At 45.1% G+C, this 18,917-nt stretch overlaps 1 protein-coding gene across 4 annotated transcripts in view; it reads left to right on the top strand.

The window, feature by feature from the left end:
• The window catches only part of ksr1a (kinase suppressor of ras 1a), a 56,676-nt gene that overhangs the window by 23,881 nt on the left and 13,878 nt on the right, over nt 1-18,917 (top strand). For all 4 annotated transcript variants that reach the window (XM_090186607.1, XM_090186605.1, XM_090186606.1 and 1 more), the window contains exon 2: nt 14,269-14,409. In XM_090186607.1, coding sequence (XP_090042733.1) covers nt 14,269-14,409 — 141 coding nt within the window. The remainder of the gene's footprint in view (nt 1-14,268; nt 14,410-18,917) is intronic.

Raw genomic sequence — 18,917 nt, 5'->3', positions numbered from 1 at the left:
GCCTGCTTGTCACTTGGTCCTGCCTGCTTGTCACTTGGTCCTGCCTGCTTGTCACTTGGTCCCGCCTGCTTGTCACTTGGTCCCGCCTGCTTGTCACATGGTCCCGCCTGCTTGTCACATGGTCCCGCCTGCTTGTCACATGGTCCCGCCTGCTTGTCACTTGGTTCTGCCTGCTTGTCACATGGTCCTGCCTCCTTGTCACTTGGTCCTGCCTCCTTGTCACTTGGTCCTGCCTCCTTGTCACTTGGTCCTGCCTCCTTGTCACATGGTTCTGCCTCCTTGTCACTTGGTCCTGCCACCTTGTCACTTGGTCCTGCCTGCTTGTCACTTGCTCCTTGTCACTTGCTCCGGCCTGCTTTTCACTTGGTCCTGCCTGCTCCTGCCTCCTTGTCACATGGTCCTGCCTGCTTGTCACATGGTCCCGCCTGCTTGTCACATGGTCCCGCCTGCTTGTCACATGGTCCTGCCTGCTTGTCACATGGTCCTGCCTGCTTGTCACTTGGTCCTGCCTCCTTGTCACATGGTCCTGCCTCCTTGTCACTTGGTCCTGCCTCCTTGTCACTTGGTCCTGCCTGCTTGTCACATGGTTCTGCCTACTTGTCACTTGGTCCTGCCACCTTGTCACTTGGTCCTGCCTGCTTGTTACTTGCTCCTTGTCACTTGCTCCTGCCTGCTTTTCACTTGGTCCTGCCTTCTTTTCACTTGGTCCTGCCTGCTCCTGCCTGCTTGTCACGTGGGTCCTGCCTGCTTGTCACGTGGGTCCTGCCTGCTTGTCACGTGGGTCCTGCCTGCTTGTCACGTGGGTCCTGCCTGCTTGTCACTTGGGTCCTGCCTGCTTGTCACTTGGGTCCTGCCTGCTTGTCACTTGGGTCCTACCTGCTTGTCACATGGTCCTGCCTGCTTGTCACTATGGTCCTGCCTGCTTGTCACGTGGGTCCTGCCTGCTTGTCACGTGGGTCCTGCCTGCTTGTCACGTGGGTCCTGCCTGCTTGTCACGTGGGTCCTGCCTGCTTGTCACGTGGTCCTGTTTGCTTGATGGTGATACTATTGTGTACTGATGAGGTCTTGTACCTATTCCAGTTACAAAAACATGTAGTTTTTTTTGTTGGTTTTTTTTGTACATTTTTATTTTCTGACTAAAACAATGTTTTGGAAGAGAACCATCAAACACTCATGGACACACTGGCGCATTTATTTTGCTCTTGAAAATGGAGCATTGATCATGGTTTGATTTACAATTGTGAAGACAAAAGCCAGCACATAATACCAGATGGGAATAGTGCAGTTTGTGGGCTTCTGTGGCGCAGATTCAGAATCCATGTGGGTCATATGCCCACCATGACCACAGACGGCATGTGCCTTTAAAAACTGCTGTACAGTTCTGAGGGGACCAAAGGATAATGGCACATAACATGTGACAATAGAAACTGCAGAGAGTCATGTAAATTTGAAGGGGGCTTCTATTACCACAGAGATTGTTTTATCTTTCAGAAATCTGATATTACCTCATAGTGTACGTTCTGTTTCCCTGGGAAAGAAGTCTTGCACAATTCTCCTGCAGAGAGGCAATGCTGTCATTGGCAAAGACATCAAAGTAAGGCTGTCATCCAATGTTTCTGAGAGTACAAGACGGTTATTTCTGCCGAATCTTGAGGAAACAAATGGAACAGTAGGACTTTGTCCCCTGTGTCAGACAAGCGTTCTGGTGTCTCTCTGGCTGCTCTCTGGTGACTTGGTTCGTATTGGCTGTCACTCATCTCCTCAAGGCACTAAAGCGTTTCCATGGTGTTGTTTAACCCCCATTTTCAGACTAACAGGTGGGATCTGAGGCTTGTCAGGCTACCCCATCCCCCACCAGGCTCCCATCTATATGAGTCAATGAGTTCCATCCCCCACCAGGCTCCCATCTATATGTGTCCATGAGTTCCATCCCCCACCAAGCTCCCATCTATATGTGTCAATGAGTTCCATCCCCCACCAGTCTCCCATCTATATGAGTCAATGAGTTCCATCCCCCACCAGGCTCCCATCTATATGAGTCAATGAGTTCCATCCCCCACCAGGTTCCCGTCTATATGAGTCAATGAGTTCCATCCTCTACCTAACACAGACCTGTTGTTAGCTGATCATCACAGGGCTGACTGAAGAATCTATCGATCTGTGAATCTGACTCTGTTACATTTTGAAGCCCACTGAGGATTTCAGTGTTTTAAAACACACGTCATGTCTGGGAGCTGTGGAATGGTACAACGCTACTCCAGCTTTTGATATTTCTATAGAAAATGTGCTGTTATTCAAATGTTACCTAAATATATATGTGTTTTATTTAGCAGAACTGCAGAATTGTGTCTAGTCTGAGGTGTACTTTTAACAGATATTCCACATCGAGGTGTACGGTCTCAGATTTTCTGTTACATGTCTATGGGAAAATCCCACTCTAAACAATGCTGCTGACGACTCTGGAGTGAGGTTGCTAGGTAACCTGACAACACTCTTGCACCAGTGTATTGTTCACTGTGCTGCTGAATGATCCCCATCTACCTCTCTGTGTGTGTGTGTGTGTGTGTGTGTGTGTGTGTGTGTGTGGTTCTTGTGACGGATGTCTCTGGTGTCCAACTACACAATAACATTATGTTCCACAAATGAGACTGAAAAATACTATCTGCAACTCACAGTTGCAAAATATCAGGAGGAAATTGTCACGTTGGCTGTTACTATGTAGGCCTACTACAAATGTTAAATAGTTTTTACAGTTAAAATGTCTCCTGACCCTTTAAACTACACAGAGAGAATTTCAGACAGAAGTCTAATGAATCTAGTGTCATTCCTGCTCTGTGGGAAATGTCATGTGGATCTTCTCAATTTCAGCTCACATCCTGTCACTCCACTAAAAGAAGAGAAGAGATACAGTGAAGAGAGCTTTTTGTCGGCAAGAAGAAGCTTACTGGCCCTCTTGTCCACCCACAGCATGAGGCCTCTCATTGGCTAACCTCAAAGATCAAATGGCTGCTCCCAGAACAATGGTTAAAGTCCAGACACATTGTGGAGTTGCCCACATATAAGGAGTTGTGGGCATGGTAGCCTATATGAATAGTATAGGGCTCCCTTTAACCAGCCCTGTCAGACAGTCTGTATTTGAAGTGATTCAGTAATATACTATTACCTTCACTGGACATCGTACCATTGAGGCTTCAATGGGTCTAATCAAAAAGAAAATGCTGCTTCCCAGTCATATGTGGCCTTCTGTCTGAGTTTGTTGCTCAAATCAAATTGTATTGTCACATCCATGTGTTTAGCAGATTTTATTGCAGGTGTAGTGAAATGCTTGTGTTTCTAGCTCCAACAGTGCAGTTATATCTAACAAGTAATATCCAACAATTTCACAACAATACACACACATCTAAGTAAAGGAATGGAATTAACAATAAATAAATATATGGACGAGCAATGTCAGATCATATCAAGTTCTCTTCAAGTCAACTCTCTTTTTAGCACACTTTCAGTTTATTCACTTCTCAAATAGACTGGGTTTCTTTCTCCCAGTCACACGTCCAGGGGAAGACTAAACATGTAGCTTTTATTGAGGAGGGTGATCTATGCCCTCAGTACAATTAGCAGCCGAGGAGCTGGAGTGGTCTATGGAGGGCCCCTTTGCCCAGGCTGTTGACCTGACCCCTCCTCAGGTCCTCCTCCAGACGCCCTCTCTCCTTTCCTCTCTTCCTCTATGCTCCCTTCCCTCTCTCCTACTCTTTCCTCTCGCCTGCAGTGGAGAGGCCTTTGTTAACCGCTGCCGCAGAGCCAAGCTGTCTCTTTCATCCCAAGGCCGCACTTTCTCTCGCCCAAAGTGTGACTATGTTTCTACAGTGTGTACTACGTGAATGAGCTGAGAAAAGGCATGCTTAGCTCATTGTATCTCCAGCACTCGAGAGATACATGTGGGCATAGCTGTGAAAAGTACGGGTGCTGGGGTGCACCCCTGATGAATTGAAGGATAAAAAAAAGTTCTTAATTGTTCTTCTTTGATTACTCCTGTCTGAACAGACATTAATACAATTATTCAAAATAATACACCAAATATAGAACAGCTTGTTGCGTTGTGGCCATCGATATAATCATAGACAGATTTTGGAACCTCTAACCCTGGCACTTTTACTGTTAAACTAATGGCTACACTTGCAATGGCTTCCCGTCCTGACTTGAATAGGAACTGCAATCTATGGATTCATTTTCTATGTTTGGGTGCAGCGGTCAGTTTGCCTTTCACAAAAATCGAAATACAATCACGAGAGAAACGTAGGCCTACCGTTTGGAAAGCAAATACCTTCTTCTGAAAAGAGAAGACTGATCTGTCTGTAGAAGCAAACCACTTATTTTCTCAACCTTTTTGAGCGATTCTGAGTAAACAGCACTGTTTTTCAACGTAGCTTATTTGGAGATAGTGGCATGAGCGCATTGGCCATCACTGATGAGTAGCCTATGCTTCATTGGTTGAGTCAGTGTTACTAACTAGGTTTCCATCCAATTGACAACAGGTTTTCATGTGAATATTCTAAAATCCGCTTTAAGAAAATATGCAGATTTTTTTTCACCAGTAATATGTTTCCACCAAACTGACTTGTTGAGGATAACAAATTGTGTGATGACTTGATGCACACAGTTTACTTTTTAGCTTAAGTTTTCATGTACCGATAGTTGTCACAGAAACTGTTGTGTTAAATAGCAAACGTGTCTACTCTGGTCTTGGCACGTGTGCTCTAGCCAACAGCTCACAGATACAGTACAGGTAGGCTGTGTGGGTACAGTGCAGGTAGGCTGTGTGGGTACAGTGCAGGTAGGCTGTGTGGGTACAGTGCAGGTAGGCTGTGTGGGTACAGTGCAGGTAGGCTGTGTGGGTACAGTGCAGGTAGGCTGTGTGGGTACAGTGCAGGTAGGCTGTGTGGGTACCGTGCAGGTTGGCTGTGTGGGTACAGTGCAGGTAGGTTGTGTGGGTACAGTGCTGGTAGGCTGTGTGGGTACAGTGCAGGTAGGCTGTGTGGGTACCGTGCAGGTAGGCTGTGTGGGTACAGTGCAGGTAGGCTGTGTGGGTAGGCTAGTCTACATGATGAGATTATAATGGATAAGAGTGAGAATATTTTTATTTGGCAAACGTCAGTCAAGCATTGATCATCATGTCACCAGAATAGGACCCTCATTATTTATTGGAAAGGAGCATCAAGAGCGCCGTGCACTTTCACCACCCTGTGAATGAAGTTTGTCATTACTTATTTCATCTGTAGTTTTTAAATTTGAGCGTTTAAATGTAACCTTTTATTTAACTAGGCAATTCCGTTAAGAACAAATTCTTATTTACAATGACGGCCTACCCCCTCCAAACCCGGACGACGCTGGGCCAATTGTGCACCGCCCCGAACCAGGGAGTCTGTAGTGACGCCTCAAGCGTAAAACAAATTTGTGCACAACATTTTGTGTGTGTGGAAAAATTCTGGGATCTTTTATTTTCAATCATGAAATATGGGACCAACACTTTACATGTCACACTTATATTTTTGGTGTGTGTGTGTGTGTGTACAATTGAAGTCAGAAGTTTACCTACACCTTAGCCAAATACATTTAACTCAGTTTTTCACAATTCCTGACATTTAATCCTAGTAAATATTCCCTGTTTTAGGTCAGTTAGGATCACCACTTTATTTTAAGAATTTGAAATGTCAGAATAATAATAGAGAGAATGATTTATTTCAGCTTTTATTTATTTCATCACATTCCCAGTGGGTCAGAAGTTTACATACACTCAATTAGTATTTGGTAGCATTGCCTTTCAATTGTTTAACTTCGGTCAAACATTTTGGGTAGCCTTCCACAAGCTTCCCACAATAAGTTGGGTGAATTTTTTTTATTTATTTATTTATTATTATTTTTATTTTTTTTAGAATTTTACCCCTTTTTCTCCCCAATTTCATAGTATCCAATTGTTGTAGTAGCTACTATCTTGTCTCATCGCTACAACTCCCGTACGGGCTCGGGAGAGACGAAGGTTGAAAGTCATGCGTCCTCCGATACACAACCAACCAAGCCGCTGCTTCTTTAACACAGCGCACATCCAACCCGGAAGCCAGCCGCACCAATGCGCCGGAGGAAACACCGTGCACCTGGCCACCTTGGCTAGCGTACACTGCGCCCAGCCCGCCACAGGAGTCGCTGGTGCGCGATGAGACAAGGACACCCCTACCGACCAAGCCCTCCCTAACCCGGGCGACGCTAGGCCAATTGTGCGTCGCCCCACGGACCTCCCGGTCGCGGCCGGTTACGACAGAGCCTGGGCGCGAACCCAGGGCTCTGATGGCACAGCTGGCGCTGCAGTACAGCGCAAGTTGGGTGAATTTTGACCCATTCCTCCTGACAGAGCTGGTGTAACTGAGTCAGGTTTGTAGGCCTCCTTGCTCGCACACGCTTTTTCAGTTCTGCCCACAAATTTTCTATAGGATTGAGATCAGGGCTTGTGATGGCCACTCCAATACCTTCACTTTGTTGTCCATTTTCCCACAACTTTGGAAGTATGCTTGGGGTCATTGTCCATTTGGAAGACCCATTTGCGACCAAGCTTTATCTTCCTGACTGATGTCTTGAGATGTTGCTTCAATATATCCACATAATTTCCCTGCCTCATGATGCCATCTATTTTGTGAAGTGCACCAGTCCCTCCTGCAGCAAAGCACCCCCACAACATGATGCTGCCATCCCCGTGCTTCACGATTTGGGATGGTGTTCTTCAGCTTGCAAATCAATTCAAATTTATTTATATAGCCCTTCGTACATCTCAAAGTGCTGTACAGAAACCCAGCTTAAAACCCCAAACAGCAAGCAATGCAGGTGTAGAAGCACGGTGGCTAGGAAAAACTCCCTAGAAAGGCCAAAACCTAGGAAGAAACCTTGAGAGGAACCAGGCTATGTGGGGTGGCCAGTCCTCTTCTGGCTGTGCCGGGTGGAGATTATAACAGAACATGGCCAAGATGTTCAAATGTTCATAATGACCAGCATGGTCCAATAATAATAAGGCAGAACAGTTGAAACTGGAGCAGCAGCACGGCCAGGTGGAATGGGGACAGCAAGGAGTCATCATGTCAGGTAGTCCTGGGGCATGGTCCTAGGGCTCAGGTCCTCCGAGAGAGAGAAAGAAAGAGAGAATTAGAGAGAGCACACTTAAATTCACACAGGACACCGAATAGGACAGGAGAAGTACTCCAGATATAACAAACTGACCCTAGCCCCCCGACACACAAACTACTGCAGCATAAATACTGGAGGCTGAGACAGGAGGGGTCAGGAGACACTGTGGCCCCATCCGATGACACCCCCGGACAGGGCCAAACAGGAAGGATATAACCCCACCCACTTTGCCAAAGCACAGCCCCCACCCACACCACTAGAAGGAGACAGGGAGGAATGGGAAAAAATTTCAGTCTCTCGATGTGCAAAACTGATAGAGACATACCGCAAGCAACTTACAGCTGTAATCGCAGCAAAAGGTGGCGCTACAAAGTATTAACTTAAGGGGGCTGAATAATTTTGCACGCCCAATATTTCAGTTTTTGATTTGTTAAAAAAGTTTTAAATATCCAATAAATGTCGTTCCACTTCATGATTGTGTCCCACTTGTTGTTGATTCTTCACAAAAAAATACAGTTTTATATCTTTATGTTTGAAGCCTGAAATGTGGCAAAATGTCGCAAAGTTCAAGGGGGCCAAATACTTTCGCAAGGCACTGTAGGCCTACAGAAAGTCTAATTCGCAATTTTTCGATCACAATAGTTTTTATAAAGATAAGTATTATATTGTTAAATTATAGGATTAACTCTGGTAGGCTTAAAACATTCTTCCTCACCTCAAGATCATCTGTCAGAGTCCGATGCAGTGCAGGTGCGCACTGCCTTCATTTCATAGGCCTGCAGTATAATAGGCTAATAGCCACACCAAACCATCACAAAGTTCATAACAAAAGTAAGTCGAGCCATTCGTTTATTTGGAAAATATGAGCAGATATTATATCACAGCAAACACAACATTACAGCTGGAACTTAATTTGTCCAAAGAAAATGGCTCAACAGAAGCAAACAAAACACTTGGGAACTGGTTTAAACTTACGAAGGAAGGATATTGCCTACCGTACCCAGCAAATGACAGCAATAGGCAAATGTTATTTATTTTACAAAAGGCCTACTTATAACCTGTCTTAAACTAAATACTGAGCACAATTAAAAAGACAGCTCGAACTTAATTTAACCAATGAATATGTCCCAACATAATGAAACAACACCTTTTGCATAATTAAAGAACTGGTTTAGATTAATAAGTAGGCCTACAATAATAATAATGATGATGATTAAACAAATGATCCTAAATACAAAAAAATTAAGAAAGTTTCACAATTGCATCCTATCTGAATAGTCAGTTGCACAGTAGCCTACATTTGGGCATTTGTGTGGTATTAAAAAATGTCTTCTAAATTCAATTATTTTTATTTTTTTCGCCCAGACCCTGCAAAAATAAAACATCCCCAAATACATGTATGCTCCATTGTATGCCACTACTCAAATGCGATTTTCGATGCATGCAATGCTTTACTATAAAGGGGATTTTTCTCCCCCCGCACACCCCTCCTAGCACCCACAACTCAAAACATCACATTGTATTTATTACTTGTGCCGAATACAACAGGTGTAGACTTGACCGTGAAATGCATCTTCCCGCGGCTACGCTGGTGGGTGGAGTAGAGTGATACCTGGCGGTGCGCTGCTCATTACATGGCCATGCGGTGCGGCCTGCAGCCCAAGGCGTCCTGCTGTAATGGACACTCCCAGATGGAGATAAGGAGACACACTATACTGGAGCCCAGCACTGCATGGAGTTGAGAAGGCCAGGCTAGCGCAAACTAATACCACAGTGCTGTGAGTTACTCATCCGGTAGTCACCTGGGAAGGCCGGAACAAGGAGTGGAGCCTGCCTGGTCCTCAATGTTGCTATATTAAAGTGCAGCAGTAAGTAGTGGTAATGCTCGAGTTTCAGACATCCTCTGGACAACTTCTGAGGTGTTTATATCACAGACCACTATGTTCAGACTGTCATTAACATGCCACATGAGCGTCCAGCCAGATCATAGTTTTTTTTTGCTTCCGTCTCATCTGTTTTATTTTTCCACTGTCATGTTCCATACAACATCTCTTGATATCCCAGTGTTAATTTGCACAATCACCATTAGGGCAGTGGTGTCTGGTGTGCTGTTTGGATGGTACACAGCAGGGCTTGAGATGTTGTGATGTTTATCAGTACATCAGATATCAGGTGAAGGGAGCAATGGGGGGGGCATGTAATCTTAGCAGTCACTAGGTGTGTGTGGGGGGGGGGGGGGGGGGGGGGGTCTGTTTGTGTGTGTTGAAGGATGAGGTGGACTTGGCATCCCTGAATGGCATCTAGGCCAGTTACTGAGGCTTCACTTATTAAAGTGCTGATTAGCAGATACAGGCGGCTGGGGGGGTGGCTGGTTTGGTGTGTGTGTGTGAAAAGGATGACTGGCTTAATGGCCAGCGTCCCCAATGGTAACATGGCTTGCTGTGCGTCAGCAAGCTGCTGCCCTGGGTGCTGGTGAAAAGGCCGTCTCAGCGGGCGAGCCCTCCTCCCCGGTGTCAGCTGTACAGGCCTCGCCTCCTCTCCCCTTAGACTGCCCTGCTCCCTGCGTCATCACCATCCCCCACAACACGGAGGTGCTGCCACTACCTGTTCTCAGAGAAGGAGAGAGAGAGGGGGGGTGGCATATCCTCTCACCCCTAGCCGCCTGTCTGTGTCCGGCCTGTCTCTCTCTGTCCAGCCTGTCTCTGTGTCCAGCCTCTCTGCAGAGCTGGAAAATGAATGTGGTAGCCAGTGCTCTGTTTGTTTGTAGACGATCATGGTGGAGTGCTTTCACATTCTGCAATGTAAGCATCCTCACTGTTTTGTTTATTATGTGAACAGCCTATGACGTCTTTTAATAGAAAAAAATGGATCCCACGGTCTTGACAGATGAAAGAACAATGTGATACCTGGGTTAGCACCTAGAAAAACAAAAGCTCATGGGCTGACATGTTGATACATGCTCACTGAGGGGGAGGTATGTTTAGTTGGGGGCCAGTCCAGTGATGGCTGTGAGGCTGTCTGCTAGCCTCGCTGTGAACTTTGCGTCTTCCAGGACTGTGATGTCACTATGCCCCTGCCTTCAGTGGCTGCAATGTTCCAATGACACTTGGTTGCCATGCCAGCGGTGCAGACACCCTCATGAGAAGGCCAGCTCGCTGTTCCCTTCCATATAATAACAGCTATTTATATCTACTTGACAGCCCTGCTTGCTGGAGGCGAAGCAAAAAAAGGAGAGCGGGAGGGTAAAATAAAATCCAGTCAGATAACTGCCTGCCTGTGTGAGAACATATATGGAGGAGAAACGCCACGTTGTAGAATTAATAAATGTGTGTCTGCGTGATTGGAATAATTCATGTTTCAGATTGGCCTCTCCTCACATTATGGGAGAAGGATTGTGTGTGCGTGTGGGTGTGCATAGAGGTGTCTGAAACTGCTTAATCTCCCCAGTGTTCTACCACAGTCCAAACATCAAAGACTGTAAATCCTGCTTAGGGCTGTGGCGGTCATGACATTTTGTCAGCAAATAACTGCCGGTCTCACGGTAATTTACCGTTAATTAACATAAACACATTTAGCATCTCCTGGCTTCCACACAGCCTCCAAGCCACTGATGCAGAGCTTTTCGAACATCTACAGTTTAAAAAGTCTAATAAATCCATGTAGCCTACACCATCACAATAAATCCATGTAGCCTACACCATCACAATAAATCCATGTAGCCTACGCCATCACAATAAATCCATGTAGCCTACACCATCACAATAAATCCATGTAGCCTACACCATCACAATAAATCCATGTAGCCTACGCCATCACAATAAATCCATGTAGCCTACACCATCACAATAAATCCATGTAGCCTACACCATCACAATAAATCCATGTAGCCTACGCCATCACAATAAATCCATGTAGCCTACACCATCACAATAAATCCATGTAGCCTACACCATCACAATAAATCCATGTAGCCTACACCATCACAATAAATCCATGTAGCCTACACCATCACAATAAATCCATGTAGCCTACACCATCACAATAAATCCATGTAGCCTACGCCATCACAATAAATCCATGTAGCCTACGCCATCACAATAAATCCATGTAGCCTACACCATCACAATAAATCCATGTAGCCTACACCATCACAATAAATCCATGTAGCCTACGCCATCCCAATAAATCCATGTAGCCTACGCCATCACAATAAATCCATGTAGCCTACACCATCACAATAAATCCATGTAGCCTACACCATCACAATAAATCCATGTAGCCTACACCATCACAATAAATCCATGTAGCCTACGCCATCCCAATAAATCCATGTAGCCTACGCCATCACAATAAATCCATGTAGCCTACACCATCACAATAAATCCATGTAGCCTACGCCATCACAATAAATCCATGTAGCCTACACCATCACAATAAATCCATGTAGCCTACACCATCACAATAAATCCATGTAGCCTACACCATCACAATAAATCCATGTAGCCTACACCATCACAATAAATCCATGTAGCCTACACCATCACAATAAATCCATGTAGCCTACGCCATCCCAATAAATCCATGTAGTCTACGCCATCCCAATAAATCCATGTAGCCAACGCCATCCCAATAAATCCATGTAGCCTACGCCATCCCAATAAATCCATGTAGCCTACGCCATCACAATAAATCCATGTAGCCTACGCCATCACAATAAATCCATGTAGCCTACGCCATCACAATAAATCCATGTAGCCTACGCCATCACAATAAATCCATGTAGCCTACGCCATCACAATAAATCCATGTAGCCTACGCCATCACAATAAATCCATGTAGCCTACGCCATCCCAATAAATCCATGTAGCCTACGCCATCACAATAAATCCATGTAGCCTACGCCATCACAATAAATCCATGTAGCCTACGCCATCACAATAAATCCATGTAGCCTACGCCATCACAATAAATCCATGTAGCCTACGCCATCACAATAAATCCATGTAGCCTACGCCATCACAATAAATCCATGTAGCCTACGCCATCCCAATAAATCCATGTAGCCTACGCCATCACAATAAATCCATGTAGCCTACGCCATCACAATAAATCCATGTAGCCTACGCCATCACAATAAATCCATGTAGCCTACGCCATCACAATAAATCCATGTAGCCTAACAAAAAATATTCTTTAAGCAATTAGGCTGATACAACACATCAGAACTCGTAGCCTAATAGTTAATCAACATTTTAAGCTATTTCTTCTCCTAAGTGCAGCAATGCACACACGACAGTAGACTATAAGCGCGAATGTTCCAAAATGCTATCAATTCTCAAAAGTGACTGCAAATGAGATTATGCATATAATGCTTTTCTTATAAAGAAGCATTTTTTTATGGTGAAAATTATCTTCCCCAAACTTGAAACTGCTTATGTATACCAGTTATGCTCTAAACCAGGATTGTGCTTAATTTTAAGAAGTTATTTGGCCACATTAGTTGTAATACAAACCTTATCGAAACATATAGGCCTATGGGCTAGGCTACACGAGGTGTGCTGCTATGATTAGAAAAAGCCGCTAAAAAAGCCATGCTCTGTTTCTTCCCTTACAAGCATCATTCACAAGTGAGAATATATCATTCACAAGTGAGAATATATCATTCACAAGTGAGAAGCTAATATTGTCACCCATGAGATTATAATTTTTTTGAACCTTTTTATTTAACTAGACAAGTCAGTTAAGAACAAATTCTTATTTACAATGACAGCCTACTCCGGCCAAACCCTAATCGTGACGACACTGGGCCAATTGTGTGCCGCCCTATGGGACTCCCAAGCATGGCCGGTTGTGATACAGCCTGGAATTGAACCAGGGTCTGTAGTGATGCCTCTAGCACGGAGATGCAGTGCCTTAGACTGCTGCGCCACTCGTTAGCCCAATTACATGTTCTTGATTTAATCTGGTCTTTACATACTCATATACTAAATAATATGTGTCAAATGTGTTTTGATTTAGAATGGACCATTATCATGCACCTGTCTCAAAACAGGGGCAGGGGGGAAAAATACATGTCATCTATGCACTTAAATACCGAATGGAGGACGTTTTTCCTGTGAAAAGCTAATGGGAACATCCTCCTTTTAATAGAGGCCATCAACTCTGTTTTCTCATACAATTGCATAGCCTATAGAAATGTTACAAAACATGAGCTCATGGGCTCTCATGAAGTGTTTGATTAAATTTTCAATCACATTTGCATTGATGTCAGAGTGATTTAGAATGAGAATAGAGTGCTGAGTACCGAGTAGTTAGCAAGTTTGGTAGGCTACTAATGGCCATCAACAGCATCACAGCTTTGAGAAGCCAAGGTACCGTGACTAAACGGTCATGTGGAATTTGACTGCCGTCATGACTCGTGACCGCTGGTGTGGCGGTAATGCGATCACCATAACAGCCCTAAGCACATTCCCTCGTTGTCTCTTTGGCAGCCATGTTTGTTTTATAGGATTTACATTTTTTTGGCCTTGTCCAATATTTGAAAAGTGGCTTTGGATCTGTTAAAACTCCAGCATAGACATACTGTAAACATGGCTTGGCATTGTCAGGAGCTGTCTTATTCTGGCTTTCATTTACCAGTGAATATAGTGTCTATTGTAGGTTTTCTGTTTAGTTAATCAGTTGTTAAATTATTTGCATGTGCAAGGACATTTTTTTATGGAAGTATGACGCACAGAGAAGAATTCAGCAACATATAATCAGAGCGTAATTAAAGTGTCTAATTAATGTATCCCTGGTATTTAATGTTTTCTATGTGCTATTTCTGCAAAGAATGATGGAGCATACAAATTGTGCAGGCCATAATTGCTGTAGCTATGTTCGACTGTCCATTAGGCTTATGGGTCTTTTCAATTCACCTATATTTTCCTGTCACGCTAAACTACACAGTTGACAACAACACAGGGAAGAGTAGTATATATCCTACAGGCCCTGGTTCTGGCCTGCTCCCAGCTAGCTTATCTAGGCTCATCTCCACTCTTCTCACTAACCTGCCCCTCCCTCCCTTATCTGTTGTGTGACCCTTTCTGTTGCCCCCTGCAGGTAAAGCTGATGAAGTACATCTGTAAGCAGCTGCAGTGTAAGCAGAAAGTGCCAGAGACAGAGAGGCCTCAGGCCTTGGACAGTTACCCACGGCTGGGGGACTGGCTGCGCACCATCAACCTGAGACCTGAGCTCATTGAGGTAAGTCCTAGAAGTGTGTGTGTGTGGAAAGTATGTGATTACTGAACAAATCAGAGTTTGCTTCATTTAATATCATCTTAAATTAAGATATTTAAGTTTAATTAAGTTATATTTATGCTACTTTCCATGATGTGGACAGTATGTGTACATAGAACGCAGGTATTATTTTCTTTCTCAAATGGCACAGATAATTTAAATAGCAGCCAACCGGTGTCACTGTTAATATCCTATGGCGGGCCGTGATTCGTTGAAGTTAAGTTGTTGAGCTGTGTTAGTTTTAACAGGACGTGCAACCTCATCTCTCTCTCTCTCTCTCTCTCTCTCTCTCTCTCTCTCTCTCTCTCTCTCTCTCTCTCTCTCTCTCTCTCTCTCTCTCTCTCTCAACCACACCACTGTTGGCTGCTGCTTTACTGTATCTGCATGTCTCCCCGGGCGCGCGCATTATGTACTTGCTAGGCTGGGGCCTAGCCAGTACATAATGTGCAGTCTCTCTCTCATGTTGTCTCTCTGATGCTCTCTCTTGCATTGTCTCTCTCTCATCTCTCTTACGATGTCTCTGATGCTCTCTCTTACGTTGTCTCTCTCTCTCATCTCTCTTACGATGTCTCTCTCATGTTGTCTCTCTGATGCTCTCTCTTACGTTGTCTCTCATCTCTCTTACGTTGTCTCTCTCTCTCGTCTCTCTCATGTTGTCACTCTGATGCTCTCTTACGATGTCTCTCTCATGTTGTCTCTCTGATGCTCTCTCTTTCGTTGTCTCTCTCTCTCATCTCTCTTACGCTGTCTCTCTCATGTTGTCTCTCTGATGCTCTCGTACGTTGTCTCTCTCATCTCTCTTACGTTGTCTCTCATCTCTCTTACGTTGTCTCTCTCATGTTCTCCCTCCATCATTTGCTCTATTTTTACTCTGGCCAGTGGTCTGTCTGTGCCCTGTGAACAAACGGCAAGCAGGATAGGACAGAAATGCAGCCTACAAAATACCAGGGATGCCAGTGGGCTTTTGTGCTTATAGTGGAGCTTTATGATTCCCTCTTCCATCCAACAAGTTCCCTTTACAGTACAACTCCCATCAGTCAGCCATTCAAGCAGTTTTGCTGCTGCATCCTGGGTGCTGTGACCCACTTCAGTGACAGTGTGAACCATAGAATTAGGACTTACAGTACTAGGATCTCTATGGTGTGAACCATGAAGGCACAGCTGACCCAGAATCCACCAGTGCTGCATGCCTGCACGCTCACTGTTTGGGGGTGTACTCAGCCAAGAAGGGAGCTTGTCTCATTGTATTCATTATGTACATAATATTACATAACCAGCCGATCTGTGGATATTAGGTTGAGAGCTTCTTGCAGGCCTGTGTGTATCTTATGGGCTTAATTGCAAGTGATGCAAAAAGCCTCCTTGTGACAGCCCTCCTGCAAGCCTTCCAACTGGGTGAGCCTGCTCCTACAAGCTGAATGTTACCCGGAACGATAGTCGAACATATCTGTAAGCAACTGAATGTTTTTTGTTACTCGAAAAGGAAGCTTATGTATGTTCTTGACTTGGATACAGTATTTCCAGAAACATCTTCTCAGCTTGTTGAGGATGGTGAGACAATGGTTTAAGCTCTAAGGTTACAGGGTTCATTCTCATCCACACAATATTCTTCAGGCCAGTAGGGGGTGGACAAGGTGCTCAGTGATCACACCTGTGTTGAACTGTGAGTGGGGGTTAGACCTGGCCAGTGAGTCACCTGTCCTGGGCTAGCCAGGCTGACATCATCACTTTACGGAGAGCAGGCATACACCCCCCCCCCCCCCAGATCCTTGATGAGAACCTGCTCCAGATCGCTCAGGACTTCAGACTGGGATGAAGGTTCACCTTCCAACAGGACGATGACCCTAAGCACACAGCCAAGCCAACACAGGAGTGGCTTCGGGACAATTCTCTGAATGTCCTTGAGTGGCCCAGCCAGAGCCCGGACTTGATTGAGACCTGAAAATAGCTGTGCAGCGACGCTCCCCATCCAACCTGACAGAGCTGGGCGAAGAATGGGCGAAACTCCCCAAATACAGGTGTGCCAAGCTTGTAGCGTCATACCCAAGAAGATTCGAGGCTGTAATCGCTGCCAAAGGTGCTTCAACAAAGTACTGAGTAAAGGGTCTAAATACTAATGTAAATGTGATATTTAATTATTTTTTTAATAGAAAACCCTGTTTTTGCTGTGTCATTATGGTGTATTGTGTGTATATTGATGGGGGAAAAATACTCTATGATTTTTAGAATAAGGCTGTAACGTAACAAAATGTGGAAAAAGTCAAGTAAAATCAATAAAAAAATTGTCGAATGCGCCGAATACAACAAGTGTAGACTTTACCGTGAAATGTTTACTTACAAGCCCTTAACCAACAGTGCAGTTCAAGAAGAAGAAAATGTTTACCAAGGAGACCAAAGTGAAAAGTAATGATAAAAGTAACACAATAAGAATAACAATAACGAGGCTATATACAGGGGGCACAGGTCAGTCGAGGCAATCTGTACATGTAGGTGTGGGCAAACTGACTATGCACAAGTAACAAACAAAGTGTACAAAAGGGGGGAGGGGGGTCAATGTAAATTGTCCGGGGGCGATTTTATGATTTGTTCAGCAGTCTTATGGCTTAGGGGTAGAAGCTGTTGAGGAGCCTTTTGGTCCTAGACTTGGCGCTCCGGTACCGCTTGCCGTGCGGTAGCAGAAAAAACAGTCTATATCTTGGGTGACTGGAGTCTCTGACAATTTTATGGAGTTTCCTCTGACACCGCCTATTAAATAGGTCCTGGATGGCAGGAAGCTTGAACCCAGTGATGTATTGGGCTGTTCACACTACCCATAACAGGTGGTGATGCAAATGGTCAGGATGCTCTCGATGGTGCAGCTGTAGAACCTTTTGAGGATCTGGGGACCCATGCCAAGTCTTTTCAGTCTCCTGAGGGGGAAAAGGTTTTGTTGTGCCCTCTTCACGACTGTCTTGGTATGTTTGGACCATGATAGTTCGTTGGTGATGTGGACACCAAGGAACTTGAAACTCTCGACCCCGCTCCACTACAGTCCCGTCAATGTTAATGGAGGCCTGTTCGGCCCGCCTTTTCCTTAGTCCACGATCAGCTCCTTAGTCTTTCTCACATTGAGGGAGAGGTTGTTGTCCTGTCACCACACTGCCAATTCTCTGACCTCCTCCCCATAGTCCGTCTCATCATTGTCGGTGATCAGGCCACTTTTGTGTCGTCAGCAAACTTAATGATCGTGTTGTGGTCGTGTTTGGCCACGCAGTTGTGGGTGAACAGGGAAAATAGGAGGGGATTAAGTACACACCCCTGAGGGGCCCCAGTGTTAAGGATCAGCGTGGCAGACGTGTTGTTACCTACTCTTACTACCTGGGGGTGGCCCGTCAGGAAGTCCAGGATCCAGTTGCAGAGGGAGGTGTTTAGTCCCAGAGTCCTTAGCCTAGTGATGAGCTTTGTGGGCACTATGGTGTTGAACACTGAGCTGTAGTCAATGAACAGCATTGTCACATAGATGTTCCTTTTGTCCAGGTGAGAAAGGGCAGTGTGGAGTGCGATTGAGATTGCGTCATCTGTGGATCTGTTGGGGCGGTATGCGAATTGGAGTGGTCTAGGGTGTCCGGGAGGATGCTATTGATGTGAGCCATGACCAGCCTTTCAAAACACTTCATGGCTACAGACGTGAGTGCCAAGCGGCTGTAATCATTTAGGCAGGTTACGTTCACTTCCTTGGGCACAGGGACTATGGTGGTCTGCTTAAAACATGAAGGTATTGCAGACTTGGTCAGGGAGAGGTTGAAAATGTCAGTGAAGACACTTGACAGTTGGTCCGCGCATGCTTTGAAAACACGTCCTGGTAATCCGTCTGGCCCAGTGGCTTTGTGAATGTTGACCTGTTTAAAGGTTTTGTTCACATCGGCTACCGAGAGCGTTATCACACAGTCATCCAGAACAGCTGGTGCTCTCGTGCGTGCTTCACTGTTGCTTGCCTCGAAAGCGAGCATAAAGGGCATTTAGCTCATCTGGTAGGCTCACGTCAGTTGGCAGCTCGCATCTGGGTTTCCCTTTGTAGTCTGTAATAGTTTTCTAGCCCTGCCACATCCGACGAGCGTCAGAGCCGGTGTAGATGGATTCAATCTTAATCCTGTATTGACGCTTTGCTTGTTTGATGGTTCATCTGAGGGTATAGCGGGATTTCTTGTAAGCGTCCACATTAGTCTCCCGCTCCTTGACAGCGGCAGCTCTAGCCTTTAGCTTGATGCGGATGTTGCCTGTAATCCATGGCTTCTGGTTGGCATATGTACGTACAGTCACTGTGGGTCCGACGTCATCGATGCACTTATTGATGAAGCCGATGACTAAGGTGGTGTATTCCTCAATTTCATTGGCTGAATCCCAGAACATATTTCAGTCTGTGCTAGCAAAACAGTCCTGTAGTGTAGCATCCACGTCATCTGACCACTTCCGTATTGAGCGAGTCACTGGTA

This window comes from Oncorhynchus mykiss, chromosome 10, assembly GCF_057628025.1.
Source record: "Oncorhynchus mykiss isolate SJ-2025 chromosome 10, ASM5762802v1, whole genome shotgun sequence".
Classification (NCBI taxonomy): Eukaryota; Metazoa; Chordata; class Actinopteri; order Salmoniformes; family Salmonidae; genus Oncorhynchus; species Oncorhynchus mykiss.
The sequence above is the reverse complement of the archived record's forward strand: the minus strand, read 5'-3'. Positions and strand labels throughout refer to the sequence as shown.